Source organism: Pseudophryne corroboree, chromosome 4 (assembly GCF_028390025.1).
Source record: "Pseudophryne corroboree isolate aPseCor3 chromosome 4, aPseCor3.hap2, whole genome shotgun sequence".
Taxonomy (NCBI): Eukaryota; Metazoa; Chordata; class Amphibia; order Anura; family Myobatrachidae; genus Pseudophryne; species Pseudophryne corroboree.
The window spans coordinates 356,034,476-356,054,832 of record NC_086447.1 but is presented as its reverse complement, the minus strand read 5'-3'; the positions used below and the strand labels follow the sequence as shown (position 1 = coordinate 356,054,832).

Genomic DNA, 20,357 nt, shown 5'->3' with positions numbered 1-20,357 from the left:
ATTAAAAAGCAAATGAACATATGGCTTCTCACAGTAATATGATTTGTCTAAATATGGATCTGGCTCAGATGGAGTGCTTGTAACTCTCCTGTTGATGCTGTTTCTCTACTTATACTTTGTTCAGGTTCAGTACTGACTATTTCAGCTAAATAATAATAATAAAACAAATGAACATGTGTCTTGTCACAGTAGGAATCATTTGCAAAGTGCAGAAAGTGGCTATGCAGCAAAACTGCTAGATTGCTTTCTCCCACACCTAATTTGTGTGTGTGCCTCTTCATACATGTATACAGATTGGGTGTGGATCATTACGTCAACAGTAACTAGATTGACAGTCATTAGGTCAACCACTATTGGTCGACAGTGACTAGGTCAACACCTGAAATAGGTTGACACTGTCATTAGGTCGACATGGAAAAGGTTGACATGGAAAAAGGTCAACATGAGGTTTTTTGGGGTGTCGTTTTCTTCATAAAGTGACCGGGAGCCCCGATTAGTGCACCGTGTCCCCTCGCATGGCTTACGAGCTTCAGGCAAAGTGCCTCGCTGCACTTGACACAGGTTACTATTCCCAATCGTAGTTCGTGTGGATCGTAAAGTATGAAAAAGTTCACAAAAATGTAAACATTTTTTTGAAAAGCTGATGTCGACCTTTCCATGTGTCCACCTTTGCCATGTTGACCTAGTGACTTTGTTGCCCTAATGACCATGTTGACCTAATGCATGTCGACCAATAGTGGTCGACCTGGACATTGGTGACCTAAGTGTTGTCGACCTAAAGACCGGATACCATACAGATTAATGAGGCACGATGTGGAAACTTGCTGAGTGGGAGATTTAGGATCTTCCCATCGGAGAAACTGGATTACAATTTTACTAACTGAATACATGATAGTTGCTCAACGATTCACTCAAGCCCTTTGTTTTGCTCCTATATTTATATTTTACTTAAAATAGATATATATAAATGACAATATGTGTAGAGCTCACATTTAATGAACTATCATCTTTGCCACTATTGTTAGATGCTGCAGTCTTTTCCCCCAGCATAAGGAGCCTATTTAGCAAGGTGAATAGATCTAGCATACAGTACGTGCAAAATAGTTTTAATTAATGGCCCATTTACTACTGCAGTCCTTACATGGCCACCAACTAGTGATGAGTGGGTTCGGTTCCTCGGAAACCGAACCCCCCCGAACTTCATCCATTTTACATGGGTCCGAGGCATACTCGGATTCTCCCGTATGGCTCGGTTAACCCGAGCGCGCCCGAACGTCATCATCCCGCTGTCGGATTCTCGCGAGATTCGGATTCTATATAAGCAGCCGCGCGTCGCCGCCATTTTCACTCGTGCATTGGAAATGTTAGGGAGAGGACGTGGCTGGCGTCCTCTCCGTTTATTAATCTTGAATTCTTGATGCAAAAATATTTGTGCTTATTGCTTAATTGTGGGGACTGGGGAGCAGCTGTATTATATAGGAGGAGTACAGTGCAGAGTTTTGCTGACAGTGACCACCAGTATACGTTGTCTGCCTGAAAAACACTCCATATCTGTGCTCAGTGTGCTGCATATATCTGTGCTCACACTGCTTAATTGTGGGGACTGGGGAGCAGCTGTATTATATAGGAGGAGTACAGTGTAGAGTTTTGCTGACAGTGACCACCAGTATACGTTGTCTGCCTGAAAAACACTCCATATCTGTGCTCAGTGTGCTGCATATATCTGTGCTCACGCTGCTTAATTGTGGGGACTGGGGAGCAGCTGTATAGGAGGAGTACAGTGCAGAGTTTTGCTGACCAGTGACCACCAGTATACGTTGTCTGCCTTAAAAACACTCCATATCTGTGCTCAGTGTGCTGCATATATCTGTGCTCACACTGCTTTATTGTGGGGACTGGGGACCACCAGTATATTATATAGGAGGAGTACAGTGCAGAGTTTTGCTGACCAGTGACCACCAGTATACGTTGTCTGCCTGAAAAACACTCCATATCTGTGCTCAGTGTGCTGCATATATCTGTGCTCACACTGCTTTATTGTGGGGACTGGGGACCACCAGTATATTATATAGGAGGAGTACAGTGCAGAGTTTTGCTGACCAGTGACCACCAGAATTATACGTTGTCTGCCTGAAAAACACTCCATATCTGTGCTCAGTGTGCTGCATATATCTGTGCTCACACTGCTTTATTGTGGGGACTGGGGACCAGCAGTATTATATAGGAGGAGTACAGTGCAGAGTTTTGCTGACAGTGACCACCAGTATATATAGCAGTACGGTACGGAAGGCCACCTCTGTGTCGTCAAGTATACTATCCATCTAGATTTTATACCTGTGGTGCATTTTAGTTTTGCAGTTTGCTGACAGTGACCACCAGTATATATATATAGCAGTACGGTACGGAAGGCCACTGCTCTACCTACCTCTGTGTTGTCAAGTATACTATCCATCCATACCTGTGGTGCATTTCAGTTGTGCGCAGTATATATAGTAGTAGGCCATTGCTATTGATACTGGCATATAATTCCACACATTAAAAAATGGAGAACAAAAATGTGGAGGTTAAAATAGGGAAAGATCAAGATCCACTTCCACCTCATGCTGAAGCTGCTGCCACTAGTCATGGCCGAGACGATGAAATGCCATCAACGTCGTCTGCCAAGGCCGATGCCCAATGTCATAGTAGAGAGCATGTAAAATCCAAAAAACAAAAGTTCAGTAAAATGACCCAAAAATCAAAATTGAAAGCATCTGATGAGAAGCGTAAACTTGCCAATATGCCATTTACCACACGGAGTGGCAAGGAACGGCTGAGGCCCTGGCCTATGTTCATGGCTAGTGGTTCAGATTCACATGAGGATGGAAGCACTCATCCTCTCGCTAGAAAAATGAAAAGACTTTAGCTGGCAAAAGCACAGCAAAGAACTGTGCGTTCTTTGAAATCACAAATCCCCAAGGAGAGTCCAATTGTGTCGGTTGCGATGCCTGACCTTCCCAACACTGGACGGGAAGAGCTTGCGCCTTCCACCATTTGCACACCCCCTGCAAGTGCTGGAAGGAGCACCCGCAGTCCAGTTCCTGATAGTCAAATTGAAGATGTCACTGTTGAAGTACACCAGGATGAGGATATGGGTGTTGCTGGCGCTGGGGAGGAAATTGACAAGGAGGATTCTGATGGTGAGGTGGTTTGTTTAAGTCAGGCACCCGTGGAGACACCTGTTGTCCGTGGGACGAATATGGCCATTGACATGCCTGGTCAAAATACAAAAAAAAATCACCTCTTCGGTGTGGAATTATTTCAACACAAATGCGGACAACAGGTGTCAAGCCGTGTGTTGCCTTTGTCAAGCTGTAATAAGTAGGGGTAAGGACGTTAACCACCTAGGAACATCCTCCCTTATACGTCACCTGGACCGCATTCATCAGAAGTAAGTGACAAGTTCAAAAACTTTGGATGACAGCGGAAGCAGTCCACTGACCACTAAATCCCTTCCTCTTGTAACCAAGCTCCTGCAAAGCACACCACCAACTCCCTCAGTGTCAATTTCCACCTTACACAGGAAAGCCAATAGTCCTGCAGGCCATGTCACTGGCAAGTCTGACGAGTCCTCTCCTGCCTGGGATTCCTCCGATGCATCCTTGAGTGTAACGCCTACTGCTGCTGGCGCTGCTGTTGTTGCTGCTGGGAGTCGATCGTCATCCCAGAGGGGAAGTCGGAAGACCACTTGTACTACTTCCAGTAAGCAATTGACTGTCCAACAGTCCTTTGTGAGGAAGATGAAATATCACAGCAGTCATCCTGCTGCAAAGCGGATAACTCAGGTCCTGTCAGCCTGGGTGGTGAGAAACGTGGTTCCGGTATCCACCGTTAATTCAGAGGCAACTAGAGACTTGTTTGAGGTACTGTGTCCCCGGTACCAAATACCATCTAGGTTCCATTTCTCTAGGCAGGCGATACCGAAAATGTACACAGACGTCAGAAAAAGAGTCACCAGTGTCCTAAAAAATGCAGTTGTACCCAATGTTCACTTAACCACGGACATGTGGACAAGTGGAGCAGGGCAGACTCAGGACTATATGACTGTGACAGCCCACTGGGTAGATGTATTGCCTCCCGCAGCAAGAACAGCAGCGGCGGCACCAGTAGCAGCATCTCGCAAACGCCAACTCGTTCCTAGGCAGGCTATGCTTTGTATCACCGCTTTCCATAAGAGGCACACAGCTGACAACCTCTTACGGAAACTGAGGAACATCATCGCAGAATGGCTTACCCCAATTGGACTCTCCTGGAGATTTGTGACATCGGAAAACGCCACCAATATTGTGCGTGCATTACATCTGGGCAAATTCCAGCACGTCCCATGTTTTGCACATACATTGAATTTGGTGGTGCAGAATTATTTAAAAAACGACAGGGGCGTGCAAGAGATGCTGTCGGTGGCCCGAAGAATTGCGGGCCACTTTCGGCATTCAGCCACCGCGTGCCGAAGACTGGAGCACCAGAAAACACTCCTGAACCTGCCCTGCCATCATCTGAAGCAAGAGGTGGTAACGAGGTGGAATTCAACCCTCTATATGCTTCAGAGGATGGAGAAGCAGCAAAAGGTCATTCAAGCCTATACATCTGCCCACGATATAGGCAAAGGACGGGTAATGCACCTGACTCAAGCGCAGTGGAGAATGATTTCAACATTGTGCAAGGTTCTGCAACCCTTTGAACTTGCCACACGTGAAGTCAGTTCAGACGCTGCCAGCCTGAGTCAAGTCATTCCCCTCATCAGGCTTTTGCAGAAGAAGCTGGAGACATTGAAGGAGGAGCTAAAACAGAGAGATTCCGCTAGGCATGTGGGACTTGTGGATGGAGCCCTTCATTCGCTTAACCAGGATTCACGGATGGTCAATCTGTTGAAATCAGAGCACTACATTTTGGCCACCGTGCTCGATCCTAGATTTAAAACCTATGTTGTATCTCTCTTTCCGGCAGACACAAGTCTGCAGAGGTTCAAAGACCTGCTGGTGAGAAAATTGTCAAGTCAAGCGGAACATGACCCGTCAACAGCTCCTCCTTCACATTCTCCCGCAACTGGGGGTACGAGGAAAAGGCTAAGAATTCCGAGCCCACCCGCTGGCGGTGATGCAGGGCAGTCTGGAGCGAGTGCTGACATCTGGTCCGGACTGAAGGACCTGGCAACGATTACTGACATGTCGTCTACTGTCACTGCATATGATTCCATCACCATTGAAAGAATGGTGGAGGATTAAATGAGTGACCGCATCCAAGTAGGCACGTTAGACAGTCTGTACGTAAACTGGCAGGAAAAAGAGGCAATTTGGAGGCCCTTGCACAAACTGGCTTTATTCTACCTAAGTTGCCCTCCCTCCAGTGTGTACTCCGAAAGAGTGTTTAGTGCAGCCGCTCACCTTGTCAGCAATCGGCGTACGAGGTTACTTTCAGAAAATGTGGAGAAGATGATGTTCATCAAAATGAATTATAATCAATTCCTCCGTGGAGACATTCACCAGCAATTGCCTCCAGAAAGTACACAGGGATCTGAGATGGTGGATTCCAGTGGGGACGAATTAATAATCTGTGAGGAGGGGGATGTACACAGTGAAAGGGGTGAGGAATCGGAGGATGATGATGAGGTGGACATCTTGCCTCTGTAGAGCCAGTTTGTGTAAGGAGAGATTGATTGCTTCTTTTTTGGTGGGGGCCCAAACCAACCAATCATTTCAGTCACAGTCATGTGGCAGACCCTGTCACTGAAATGATGGGTTCGTTAAAGTGTGCATGTCCTGTTTATACAACATAAGGGTGGGTAGGAGAGCCCAAGGACAATTCCATCTTGCACCTCTTTTTTCTTTCATTTTTCTTTGCATCATGTGCTGTTTGGGGACAATTTTTTTGAAGTGCCATCCTGCCTGATACTGCAGTGCCACTCCTAGATGGGCCAGGTGTTTGTGTCGGCCACTTGTGTCGCTTAGCTTAGTCACACAGCGACCTTGGTGCGCCTCTTTTTTTCTTTGCATCATGTGCTGTTTGGGGACAATTTTTTGGAAGTGCCATCCTGCCTGACACTGCAGTGCCACTCCTAGATGGGCCAGGTGTTTGTGTCGGCCACTTGGGTCGCTTAGCTTAGCCATCCAGCGACCTCGGTGCAAATTTTAGGACTAAAAATAATATTGTGAGGTGTGAGGTGTTCAGAATAGACTGAAATGAGTGTAAATTATGGTTATTGAGGTTAATAATACTATGGGATCAAAATGACTCCCAAATTCTATGATTTAAGCTGTTTTTGAGGGTTTTTTGTAAAAAAACACCCGAATCCAAAACACACCCGAATCTGACAAAAAAATTTCAGGGAGATTTTGCTAAAACGCGTCCGAATCCAAAACACGGCCGCGGAACCGAATCCAAAACCAAAACACAAAACCCGAAAAATTTCCGGTGCACATCACTACCACCAACCATTCATGAAGATCTAAAAAATTTTCGGAGCTTGACTGCAGTAAACAAATGCAATCTTGAAATTGTGTTAGCATGTTGAGCCTTGATGCTTCCTATTACACTGCCCCATATCGCTCCATATTTACATTACACTGCCCCATATCGCTCCAGGGGGGTCATTCTGACCCGTTCGCACGCAGCGGTTTTTCGCTGCAGTGCGAACAGGTGTGGAATGCGCATGCACGGTGGGCACAGTTGCCATGTGCGACGTTGCCCGGCGACAGAGGTCGCCGGGTTACGTCACGGCTACCAATGGAAGCGGTCGCAGCTGCGACCGCTAAGAAGATTGACAGGAAGGAGGCGTGGATGGGCGTATCCGGACCGTTTGGAGACATTTTCGGGGGGTGGTGAGTAAAACGCAGGCGTGTCCAGGACAATGGACGGTGGAGGAGTGACGTCAAAGCCGGGCCCATCATCGCTGGATCCATCGCACAGGGTAAGTATGTCCAGGGCTGGTCTAGTTTTGCTTGAAATAATTTTAGCTTATCAGGGCTGCACAAGTGATCGCAGACCTGCTAAGCTAAAATACACTCCCCCATAGGCGTGGACTATTGATCGCAGCAGCAGCAAAAAGTTGCTGGCTGCTATCAACTCGGAATGACCACACATATTCACATTACACTGCCCCGTATCGCTCCATATTCACATTACACCACACTGTATCGCTCCAGGGTGGTCATTCCGAGTTGTTCGCTCGGTAATTTTCTTCGCATCGCATCGATTTTCCGCTAACTGCGCATGCGCAATGTTCGCACTGCGACTGCGCCAAGTAAATTTGCTATGCAGTTAGGTATTTTACTCACGGCATTACGAGGTTTTTTCTTCATTCTGGTGATCGTAATGTGATTGACAGGAAGTGGGTGTTTCTGGGCGGAAACAGGCCGTTTTATGGGAGTGCTTGAAAAAACGCTACCGTTTCTGGGAAAACGCGGGAGTGGCTGGAGAAACGGAGGAGTGTCTGGGCGAACGCTGGGTGTGTTTGTGATGTCAAACCAGGAACGACAAGCACTGAACTGATCGCACTGGAAGAGTAAGTCTCGAGCTACTCAGAAACTGCACAGAGATGTCTTTTCGCAATATTGCGAATCTTTCGTTCGCAATTTTGATAAGGTAAGATTCACTCCCAGTAGGCGGTGGCTTAGCGTGTGCAAAGCTGCTAAAAGCAGTTTGCGAGCGAACAACTCGAAATGAGGGCCCAGATTCACATTACACTGCCCCCGTATCGCTCCATATTCACATTACACCACACTGTATCGCTCCATATTCACATTACACTGTCCCATATCATTCCTTATTCACATTACACTGCCCCATATTGCTCCATATTCACATTACACTGCACCGTATCACTCCATATTTACATTATACCACACCGTATCACTCCTTATTCACATTACACTGCCCCATATTGCTCCATATTCATATTACACTTCCCCATATCGCTCCATAGTCACATTACACTGCCCCCGTATCGCTCCATATTCACATTACACCGCACCGTATCATTCTATATTCACATTACACTGTCCCCTATCATTCTTTATTCACATTACATTGCTCCATATTCACATTACATCACGTCGTATCACTCCATATTCACATTACACTGCACCATATCGCTCCGTATTCACATTGCATCACACCATATCACTCATTCACATTACACTGCCCCCTATCGCTCCATATTCACATTACATCACACCATATTGCTCCATATTCACATTACACTGCACAGTAGTGCCCTTTGTACATGCTACATCACACAGTAGTGCACATTATACACTTAATGCCACACAATAGTAAGTGTATGCATGCAAAGTGTATATGTGTATTAGTACAGTATGTATGCAATGTGTGTGTGTGTGTGTGTGTGTGTGTGTGTGTGTGTGTGTGTGTGTGTGTGTGTGTGTGTTGTGCTGTGTGTGCAATGGGTATGTGTTTGACAAACTGAGACTGCGGCAGTGGGACCCCTTCTTAGTAGCAGCACTGCTGCACATTACCTGGCACCCAGAGGATCAGTGTAACGTGGCCACCCAGCTCCCTTTGCTGCTGCTTCAATTGCGGCTCTGCCTCTCTACAATGATTGGGACAGACACCGGCATTCTCCAGCACACACTGCTTAGCTTTGGTAGCCATGGGTGGTGTTTATCAGGACCAGGCTGGGGGCTCCTTCACTTATAACACAGCTTCAGAATACAGGGGACGGAGCTTACCTCAGCCAAGGGGGAGCTTCATGTGCCCAGGGTGCTACAGTGGTGATACAGCTTCTGTTGGCTGGAGGCGGAGCGTATCGCGACTGGGAACAGGGCCTAATGTGGCCGGAGATTTGTGAGGCCCAGGTACAGTAAAAGCCAGCGGTGTTTCAGGGAGGGACGGGCAAGTGGGAGAGGCTTAACCAGAGCTGCCATCAAAGTGCCCTAAACCTCCGCCGGCCATAGGCTTGGAATGCCCCTTGGCATTTGCCTAGGTTGCCTATTGACTAGGGCTGGCTCTGACCACATAGATGACTTTGTCACATAATCCACTCAAATAGGTAGAATAAGTAGTGGGACTGGGCCAATGGACAAGATACTGTAACCCCAAAAATATAATTTCAATGCGTTTCAACACACTGTGGCATCTTTTTCAAGAAGAGTGTCACCTAATGAGAAGGGAAACTTGCTGCTCAGCATGCTTATTTGGCCGCTTGTACAAGAGTTTACCTTATCATCTGTTTCCAGACTATCCAGGCACATGTGGGGAGTCACAACCAGCAGCAGCTCAAACTTACATTAAGTAGGTGGGCTGCTGCTACCCCCATGCCCATAGAGGAGATAGCCAGCTGCCAGTCCCAGGCCCCAGATCCGGCAGGTGCCAGGACCAGTGCATGCACAGACCTGGTTGTGCGACTGCGTATGTGCAAACCCCCATCTTCTATGGACTGCATTGGCTGCGGTCCATAGAAGCTGAATTGGGCTGTGCCAAAGGCAGGGAGTGGCTTCTGCTAATTGCAGACCGGTTTGGCAGTACCGGAGTGGGGAAGCACCTCCCAATAGGACTGCCTTGTGTGTCTGTGAGTGACAGGTAGGACTTCCAAAAGGAAGTCACAGACTGCATCTGGCTCACTGACACTAAAGGTGTGTACACACGGAGCGATATGGCTCCGCAATTTTGACTATATAGTCAAAATCGCTAAAAAAGTTAGTGCATATCACTCCGTGTGTACACAGCGAGCAATAGCGATGCGCATCCCCACCAGGTCGCTATCGCTGGGAAAAATAGACTGTGCAGGCAAGTCAATTTTGACTAGATCGCAGGAAAAGTAAAAGCATCCCCTCTATTTAAATTAGTTAGTCAAAGTCGCCCATAGCCAAAATCGCTTGCACAGTTAGTCAAAATCGCTGGTAAAGATAGTCAAAAACACCTACTGCCAGTTCAAGGAGGTGGATTTTACCTGGGGGTGCTGCAGTCCTGCAGCCCATAGGTAAAATCTGCCACTGGTCATATCATCTCACTCATCAGTATTGAGGTTGATGTTTGCAGCCCAATTTTTTTTATTTCTTTTTTTGACCAGAATACACCATGGAAGCATATGATTTATCTGGATTTTCTATTGTTTCTTTTTTCATTAATTTGCATATAATAGCACACATATGTTGTTTAATGTCTATTTTTTATATTTGTGCAGCAGTCGGCTTGTGGGCCATACTTACCAACTCCATGAGAGAGCAGCCAGGTCAGCTCAGCAGGGGGGTGGGGCAGGGCAATGATAGGCAGAATGGGGGTGGAGCATAGGCAGTACGGGTGCGTGGTTGCCACATCACATCATTTAAGCCATGCCCCAGCTCTGTAATGCCGATATTACCGGCATTATACTGCAGGACACGTGGCTATGATGACGCAATTCAACAAGAATCACCGACTGCCCGGACCTCCTACTTTACTCACTAAGTGGGCGGCCAGGCAGGGGAGACCACAAAAATCGGGAGACTTGCCTGAGCTTCCCGGGGACGGGCTGGTCACCCAATTTTCGGGAGCCTCCTGGCCTGTCTGGGAGAGTAGACAAGTATGTTGGGAGAGTTGGGAGGTGGTAGAGGCTAAGACTGTAGAGCAGTTTAAACATGCTTGGGACATACTTGTCCCAACCATGTTTAAATTGCTCTACAATCTTAGCCTCTACCACCTCTGATGGGAGGCTATTCCACTTGTCCACTACCCTTTCTGTGAAGGAAAACTTACTTCACAGAAAGGGTAGTGGACAAGTGGAATAGCCTCCCATCAGAGGTGGTAGAGGCTAAGACAGTAGAGCAATTTAAACATGCTTGGGATAGGCATATGAATATCCTTACAAAGAATTAAGGTTCAAAAAGGGTTGAGATTACCTAAAGGATAAAAAAGGGGCAGACTAGATGGGCCAAGTGGTTCTTATCTGCCATCAAATTCTATGTTTCTATGTTATGTTGTGGGCTTGTGGATATTAACTAGTGATTTTGTATTGTGACATACTGTACATGCAGAGCATCTCTCATATATCACTTTAGAGGTGTCTGCTGCACTTGCGAATGATCTGCTCCAACCCCGCACTTAGGGGGGTATTCAGCATGAACGGAATTGAGATGCGATCGCATCTCCCCAGTGTGCTGACCCAGTGCACACACGAAGGACATGCATCTCACTTATGCGAACGCCTCTGCCTGATTGACAGGCAGAGACATTCGCTGGGGGGTACAGTGCAGTGACACAGCGTTGCAGGGGCTGTGACGCAAAAATGGCTGCTCTGTGCCTGCCTTCGCAGCCTGGATTCATCATGCTTACATGTGCCATCACTCCCATTGCAAAACTGTATCACTTCAGGAAATAAAGATGGCTTCAAGGTTATTTGTCAGTGAAGATTGAAACATCCTTGTTAGGGAAAGCTAGGAATATAGAAATTGTCATTGAGAATTGTATTTTTCATCACTCTTCTCATCACACTCATTATTATTGTGTTATATTGGAATATGCATATATCTGTGATTAGATTGATTGTCCTATTGAATTACTAAATGTTTCTGCATGCCATTAGCTAAAGACATCTGTTATTAACCAATCTTCTTTGATGTCATCTTATTCTTGTGATTGTCTAATTTTTGCCAAATAACTAATCATCCTCTTCAATCCAGAGTTCATTGCGGCTCAATAAAAAGGTATTCATCTGTTGCGAATCAATCTGTCCTATCTCTCTGAGCAAAGTATTACAGACAAGGGGGGTGATTCCGAGTTGTTCGCTCGTTATTTTGGTTCGCTACGGAGCGATTAGTCACAAACTGCGCATGCACATTGTACGCAGCGCGACTGCGCCAAGTAAATTAGCACAAAAGTTTGGTATTTTACTCACGGCGTAACAAAGTTTTTTCATCGCTCTGCTGATCGTAGTGTGATTGACAGGAAGTGGGTGTTTCTGGGCGAAAACTGTCCGTTTTATGGGAGTGTGCGGAAAAACACAGGCATGCTAGTTGAAAACGCAGGAGTGTCTGCAGAAACGGGGGAGTGGCTAGGCGAACGCTGGGTGTGTTTGTGACATCAAACCAGGAACGAAAAGGACTGAGCTCGACGCACTAGCAGAGTAAGTCTGGAGCTACTCAGAAACTGCGGGGTAATCGTTACGAGAAAATTAGCGAACCCTTCATTAGCAAATCTGCTATGCTAAGATACACTCCCAGCAGGCGTAGGCTTAGCGTGTGCAATGCTGCTAAAAGCAGCTAACGAGCGAACAACTCGGAATCACCCCCATAGTCCCCTAACATCTGTGATACCTGTACCAACCGGGTGTAGTACTGCTGTCCGGCGGTCAGGAGACCGCCGGTCAGCTTACCGACGCCGGGATCCCGGCAGCATACCGATGCCGGGATCCCGGCGGGGAGGGGTGAGTGCAGCAAGCCCCTTGCGGGCTCGCTGCGCTCGCCATGCTGTGGGCTCGGTGGCGACCTGCGGTCGCCACGGGTTCTATTCCCACTCTATGGGTGTCGTGGACACCCACGAGTGGAAATAGTCCCTGTTGGTCGGCATGCCGGCGGAGGTCATGTGACTGTCGGTCAGCTGACCGGCGGTCACATGACTACCACCCTTCCAACCACTTAGACATACCTGCCAACCCCGGGGTGTTACACAGGCAGATGCAGGCATCTTAAGGCAAGATGTTCATTGCTCACATCTTTAAAAAGACAAGTCTCTTGCTAAAAGTGCTTGGTACAATCACAGCATACAGATGTCACAGAAGCACAATGATGGTCACAGAATGCACACTAACAGAGCTCACAGGCACCTTTTTATAGTAAGAGCACCAAACAGCAGGCTGTAATCCTGACGAATGTTATACAATATCTTTAATGCATCTGCGGGTATGTACATCTGATATGCCTATGAATAATGTTGTTCACAGACATACAAATGAGTCTCCACTCATCATTGCCGTGATGCATTTGCAGTGACTACACATGCCCAGGTGCAAATAGTCACACCTGCGATCACACAATGCATTTCCTATGGATTGTGGGTGCGATAATTTGCACGTGTCCGTACATGGGCCCTCATTCCGAGTTGATCGGTCGCAAGGCGAATTTAGCAGAGTTACACACGCTAAGCCTACGCCTACTGGGAGTGTATCTTAGCTTCTTAAAATTGCGACCGATGTAATCGCAATATTGCGATTACAAACTACTGAGCAGTTTCTGAGTAACTTCAACCTTACTCTGCCTGTGCGATCAGTTCAGTGCTTGTCGTTCCTGGTTTGACGTCACAAACACACCCAGCGTTCGCCCAGACACTCCCCCGTTTCTCCGGCCACTCCTGCGTTTTTTCCGGAAACGGTAGCGTTTTCAACCACACGCCCATAAAACGCCGTGTTTCCTGCCCAGTAACACCCATTTCCTGTCAATCACATTACGATCGCCGGAGCGATGAAAAAGCCGTGAGTAAAAATACTATCTTCATTGTTAAATTACTTGGTGCAGTCGCAGTGCGAATATTGCGCATGCGTACTAAGCGGATTTTCATTGCGATGCGATGAAAAATACCGAGCGAACGACTCGGAATGAGGGCCCTGGGCACTCTGATCGTGGCATACTAGTCGTACCCGCGAAGAGTCATGGGTGCGATGAAGATGGATGTATTTGTATCACATCACCCATGCAGTACAGCAGATGCCGATACATAATGCAGTTATATTGTTACATCTGACTGTGTGTACGGGCGACCCACCGATCAACCCATATGCCAGCCACAGGAACCATCACAACTAGGTCCTGTGGCCAGACATGCTGTATCAGTAGGTTGGTAAGTGTGTATGCTGTATGGCATGCTTACTATATCAGTTGGTCGGTGGATCAGCTGGATGACCAATCCATCATTACAGTGGGTACCCAGACTAATACTAGAACCCAAATCAGGAAACAGTCTTCCAAAATATAAATACAGCTTACATTTCACAGGAACTTGTCAATTGCATTCACCCTTTCATATATTTGTAATCCAAACCAGTTTTCCTTAAACAGGATTTACTATGGCACATAACTGTTCCTTTCCTTAACAGTATCTTAGAAGACTCCACAGCAGGAGCAAACGCAGGATTTAGTGTGAGGACGGAGGGAGCTGCTGAGCATGCTCAGCCAGCAGATACCCCATCCACCCCTCCAGTCTACCACCTCCAAAGTAACAAATATACATAGTAATTGCTTCAGAGTTCCATTGAACCATTTGCAGTCCATTAATCCATGGATCCCAGGGGGCAGTATGGAGTTGCCTCACTCCACACCTTTTGAGGAAAAAGAAAATGCAGGCGCACACTCTAAGGACTAAGAATATTGATATTTAAAACAATTTTTATAAACTTTACATATATAATACATTTTCATAAACTCTACAATTAACATGGAGTGAGGTTCTTAGCGTATGGTTGGCCAAAAATGCTCGCCCATCCACCACATAAAGGTGTAAACCTCAGATGGGTCCCTTACATCCTTAATAGTAACATATTATATCAATGTACAGTATCTATGTGTTACCTGATATAGTGCCCATTCTAATACTTAGACAGCAATGTAGGAACCTGTGCTGATTAAAATCACCTAAAGGTAGATGGGAAGCATGCTAATATCAAGCAGAAGGAATCTCAACCTTGAAATGTATACATAAAATGGGGGGGGGGGGGGTGGACTTGGACTGAACACCCTAATTTTAAACATAACAGGGGGTGCTACCATGCTTGCCCATCCACGTCAAAATGAACCTCATCAGTTGGGTCCCTAACAACCCTACTACTAACATCCCTAACACTAACACATTATATCAAGTTATGTAGTACTTGCCTATAAGAGTGCCCATTCTAATACGTAGACAGCAATGTAGGAACCCATGCTGATTAATATCAACTACAGGAAGATGGGAGGGGTGCTAATACTTATTATGTTCACCGTGATATGGTGGATGAGAATGTTACTTGTATAGTTTATCAAAATGATTTGCTAACACAGTCCTGTAGTCCTGGACCCTCATGGGCGAAAAAGGGGCCGCCTGGGTGTTAGTACATACGAAAATGTGATAAACCCCCCGAAAACTGGAGTTTTATCGTATTTTCCCTTTAGTACATCCCACCCTATGTGAGTTAGTAATGTGAGTAGTGCTCTTGGCTTTGATGAGCAGGTGTGTTTTTAGGCATGCTTGAAAGAATGTAAACTAGCAGACAATCTAATAGGCTTGTGTGAAATAGTAACTGGGCTATTCATAGTTTCATCCTTTGGTCCAGGGCCGGACTGGCCATCTGGCACTTCTGGCAAATGCCAGAAGGGCCGATGGCCACTTGGGCCGGTCCAGCGGTCACTGAGACACGCTGCCGCTCAGTCCAGCGGCAGCATGTCTCAGCTGTCAGGAGAGGAGAGCAGAGCTGCGGCGGCTTCGCTCAAACCAGCCGCCGGTTCGTGAGCCAATCAGAGCTCGCGGACCGGCAGCCAATCAGAAGCCGCCGGTCCGCGAGCTCTGATTGGCTCACGAACCGGCGGCTGGTTTGAACGAAGCCGCCGCAGCATCAGACACAGTCGCGCTGGCGGGCGCTCTGCTCTCCTGATTCATCCCCGTCCCTCACAGCCCGGAGGAGCAGCAGCAGCAGCAGCAGCAGTGCAGCAGCGGTAAGTAGCTGCAGCACTGGCTGCTGAGGGGACAACTGTATATCTGGCACTGTGGGGGCAATTGGCTGGCACTGTGGGGCATTTGTATACCTGGCACTGTGGGGGCAATTGTTTACCTGGCACTGTGGGGGCATTTGTATACCTGGCACTGTGGGGGCAATTGTATACCTGGCACTGTGGGGGCAATTGTATACCTGGCACTGTGGGGGCAATTGTTTACCTGGCACTGTGGGGGCATTTGTATACCTGGCACTGTGGGGGCATTTGTAAACCTGGCACTGTGGGGGCAATTGTATACCTGGCACTGTGGGGGCAATTGTATACCTGGCACTGTGGGGGCATTTGTATACCTGGCACTGTGGGGGCAATTGTTTACCTGGCACTGTGGGGGCATTTGTATACCTGACACTGTGGGGGCATTTGTATACCTGGCACTGTGGGGGCAATTGTGGATCTGGCACTGCACTATTGGGGGCATATAATGTAAATTTCGGCTCATACTGGGTGCTATAATGTGAATTTTGGCTCATACTGTGTGGTATAATGTGAAAGAGGCACCAGTACTAGATAGTATAAGGGGTCCTACTATTGTGGTGCATAATGCGTATAAGGGGTGTATGGTGTGATAAACTACACTGAAGGACACGCCCCCTTTTGAGTGGCCACACCCCCTTTTCCGGAGCGCGCGCGCGCCGAAGGCGCGCGCTTATTTACAAACTTCACATTTACATACCCCCACTTAAAAATTTCCACTTCAACCACAGGTTGTGTGTATTTTAATAGAAAATGATGTACGCTTGTATGTTGTTAGAATATTAATTATATTTGTAAGAGCATAGACTAATAAGTGGGAGGAGTCAGGAATAGTAAGGGGAGGAGTCACAAAGGTGGGCCTGTGTGCTTCAAAAATGCCAGGGCCTATTTTTAGTCCCAGTCCGCCCCTGCTTTGGTCTATATATCTGCAAAGTCAAGATCTGCACACAGATATTTTCCAACAGGCTATGGGCTCAGGCACACAAAGTCCACAAGCCCCAAGCTACTATGACACCCAGAGCAGCATACAGAGGCCATCTTAAGCACATTTGCTGTGCAGACTGCCATAACGTACAGAGTAAAGACAGCACAGAGTACTTCTAGTGCCATGTGTCAGCACAGAAGCTAGTCAGTACACAGAAGCTGCATACAACACAGAATTTTGCAGCACAGAAGCTGTTTAGTGCATAAAGATTGCATAGTTATGTCTAAAAAAAGCTTGAATACAGAAGCTATTCCCATAATGGGGTTTGTCAAGCTAAAATGTGCAGAGATTTACACCGATGTGTCCACTCATCGTAGCACCGCTAAGATATGCTAGGCTGTCTATGCTCATACCTGCAGGTTTACCATACACTGCACATGGATCGTGGGGATGAGTGTATGCATGCCCCTGGGAAAGTCAGGAGAACGAATTGACAGAATAGGAGAGGAGTGGGTTAAACCTCAGCTAGTCTGGGAGGCAGGACGGTAAGGCATTATGGGAGTTTATGATTAGCCAATAGGAATGAATGTTTGGGGTAGGTGGAAAGGGACCTTAAGCCTGGTGAAAGGGCTGGGTCAGCCTCTTCTGCTTTTGTCGTGGTGAGGGTGAGTGCTCTTCCCCCCTTTGTCTCCTTGCTGTGCTGCTTGCCATTGTGAAATATTAGGTTGCTGCTGCTGTGGCAGTGTGCTTTATACTGTGCCTCCTCTGTCCCCATTACCTGGGATTAACTTGCATACCCTCCAACATTTTACACAGAAAAATCGGTACAAATCCAAAAAAGGGGCGTGCCACGGGTAAGGGGGCATGGCCACACCCCTTTTCCTATGCTTTCAATGGAAGTTTGGAGAGCCAAAAATCGGTACAGACCAAAAAAAAAAAAAGGTACTGTACCTACTAAAAAGGTACAGTTGGAGGGTATGAACTTGTGGCCTGCCATGCCCCGTCCCCGCCGATCCTCTGGCCCCCCTGCCCGCTATATTGATGCAGCTTCTGCTCGGGAGCTGGCATCCGGTGCCCCGGGCCTGAGCACTGTGCTCACGGCCAGGGCTGAGCCTGCTGGCGCTGCTGGCGCTGCTGCGGGTGCCCGTCCAGTGCGGCGGCGCGTGCGTCTGCCCCTTCGCCGGCTAGGCCACGGGCGCCGGAGGGATCCCTCCGGCGCGGCGGCGGCTGCCGGGGGACAGGGCGGCGGGCGGTGGCGAACTGGATCTGGCAGCCAGCGGGTGGAGCCGCCCGGGGTGCCCGCTGGTGTGAATCCCCCGCCAGCTGCTGCGGCACGGGGACGCGTGCGTGCACGTTCCTTGCACCCTCCACTGCTGAGAGTCACCGGCGGCTCCCCAGAGAATGAGGGGACTGCTTGTAGGGATGGGGCCAGTGGCTCTTCCACTGGCTGTCCCTTAAGCCAGGCGATTTCCGTGTCGCGGGCGCGCGCGCGCCTGTGGGGCTGCTGGACTCCCTGGGCGCGCTCCTTGTTCTAGCAGGGGGGCTCCCGGGGGCCTTTGGTGGTGTCGGCACGGGACCAGAGGGGGGGGGGTGATGCCTGGAGGCGGGGGTCAGCAAGTTCTCCCGATGGGGGGGGGGCAGTGGGGGCCGGGGCAGCGCTGTGGCTCGTGGTGCACCGCAGGAGAGAATGGGGGTTCTTAGGGCGGCTAGCGCCGGTCCCAGGCGGGGCCGGCTTGGGCGGCGTGAAGACGCGGTTGGAGCCATCCCTGCTTCGGACCCGGGGACTGGGGGGACCACTGGAGCTGTGGCTCCGGATCCCTCCGCCGTTGCGACTGCAATGTCGGCCATGACGGCGGCGTTTGCACCATTTTTGTCGACTTTGTCTCCGGGTGGCGTTTCCGTGGTTCCCGCTTCGGTCGACGCGGCCGTTCTCCCAGGTGCTTCTGGCCCCGCCATGGCGCAGTTTCTACAGGCGTGTTGCAGTCTGGGCTCCGCCGCTGCATTGCTGGGGAGCGCTACCCCATCGCCCGCAGGGGCGTCTGCTTTCATTCCCGCCAGGGGGGCTTCGGCTCCTGTGGCGGTTGTCCCTTCTTTTTCAGGTGCGGATCCGGATGGCGATCAGGACGAGGAGCCAGTCGTGGCCGACGTTTCACCTTCCATAGGCGAGCCTGCCGGTGAGTGGGAAGCCGATACAGGTGCTATGTCGCTGGGGTCCTCTTCTTCCTCGTACGGCAGTACATCAAGTAGATCTTCTTCCTCTTCTTCGTCGTGCCAGTCTGCGGTTAGTAGCACCGCAAAGGCTAGGAAGAGGGCTATGCACAGTAAAGGGAAAGGAAAAGGATCTGTCTTGGGTGCACAAAGTTTAAAATATAACTTTTAATTATTTCCGTTAAAATTAGGATTTGACACTATATTGTAGCGTATTCTACTGAGTAGCTAATATGCGAAATATTAAAACCACAAATAACAAATATGTGAAAGTATAACAACACTGTGAATTATAGAAAAAGAAAATAAACATAGATTTAAAAAAACTGAGCGTCTGTTTGGTGTCTGTTCTGTTAAGTCCCTGTTTTTATATATATCAATATTCTTTCACGTTTGTATTTCACATAGATATAATTGTGTTCAAATAATAACCTCAATGTTTAGAAGAATGTTTCTAGCACTTAAATGTTTGAAAAAATGTTTCTGGCACAGAGCCCGGATTCTATGACTAGAACATATGTTGCAATCTTAAAGGATGTGATACATTGGGGGAAATTTACTAAGCTCCCGATTTTGACCGAGATGCCGTTTTTTCATCAAGGTGTCATCTCGGTAATTTACTAAACACTAATCACGGCAGAGATGAGGGCATTCGTAATTTTTTGCAAGTCCAAGTAAAAAATTACGAATGAATACACCATCGGTCAAAACGCGGCTGTTTAAGTATGAATCTCGGTCATTTACTAAGAAGTGCAAAGCAAAAAAAAAAAAACACTGCCGTGAAAAATTACAACTCGTAAAAAAGTGCTAAAAAAAAACAGACCTTTTTTTTTTATTCGTGATTGGATAGGCATGCACGGATCCATGAGATCCGTGCATGTATATCAGTGGGAAGGGGTGGGAAAGTGCTTATTTTTTCAAAAAAAAATTGCGTGGGGTCCCCCCTCCTAAGCATAACCAGCCTCGGGCTCTTTGAGCCGATCCTGGTTGCAGAAATATGGGGAAAAAAATGACAGGGGTTCCCCCATATTTAAGCAACCAGCATCGGGCTCTGCGCCTGGTCCTGGTCCCAAAAATACGGGGGACAAAAAGAGTAGGGGTCCCCCGTATTTTTAAAACCAGCACCGGGCTCCACTAGCTGGACAGATAATGCCACAGCCGGGGGTCACTTTTATATAGTGCCCTGCGGCCGTGGCATCAAAAATCCAACTAGTCACTCCTGGCCGGGGTACCCTGGGGGAGTGGGGACCCCTTCAATCAAGGGGTCCCCCCCCCCAGCCACCCAAGGGCCAGGGGTGAAGCCCGAGGCTGTCCCCCCCCATCCAATGGGCTGCGGATGGGGAGGCTGATAGCCTTTGTTGTAAAAGAAAAGATATTGTTTTTAGTAGCAGTACTACAAGGCCCAGCAAGCCTCCCCCGCATGCTGGTACTTGGAGAACCACAAGTACCAGCATGCGACGGAAAAACGGGCCCGCTGGTACCTGTAGTACTACTACTAAAAAAATACCCAAAAAAAGACAAGACACACACACCGTGAAAGT

The 20,357-nt window shown here is 48.1% G+C and overlaps 1 protein-coding gene across 1 annotated transcript in view; it reads right to left on the bottom strand.

Annotated features, from left to right (window-relative positions):
* Positions 1-20,357, bottom strand: part of LOC134910909 (serine-rich adhesin for platelets-like) — a 46,658-nt gene that overhangs the window by 8,118 nt on the left and 18,183 nt on the right. The window contains exon 2 of the mRNA XM_063919295.1: positions 18,762-18,954. Coding sequence (XP_063775365.1) covers positions 18,762-18,954 — 193 coding nt within the window. The remainder of the gene's footprint in view (positions 1-18,761; positions 18,955-20,357) is intronic.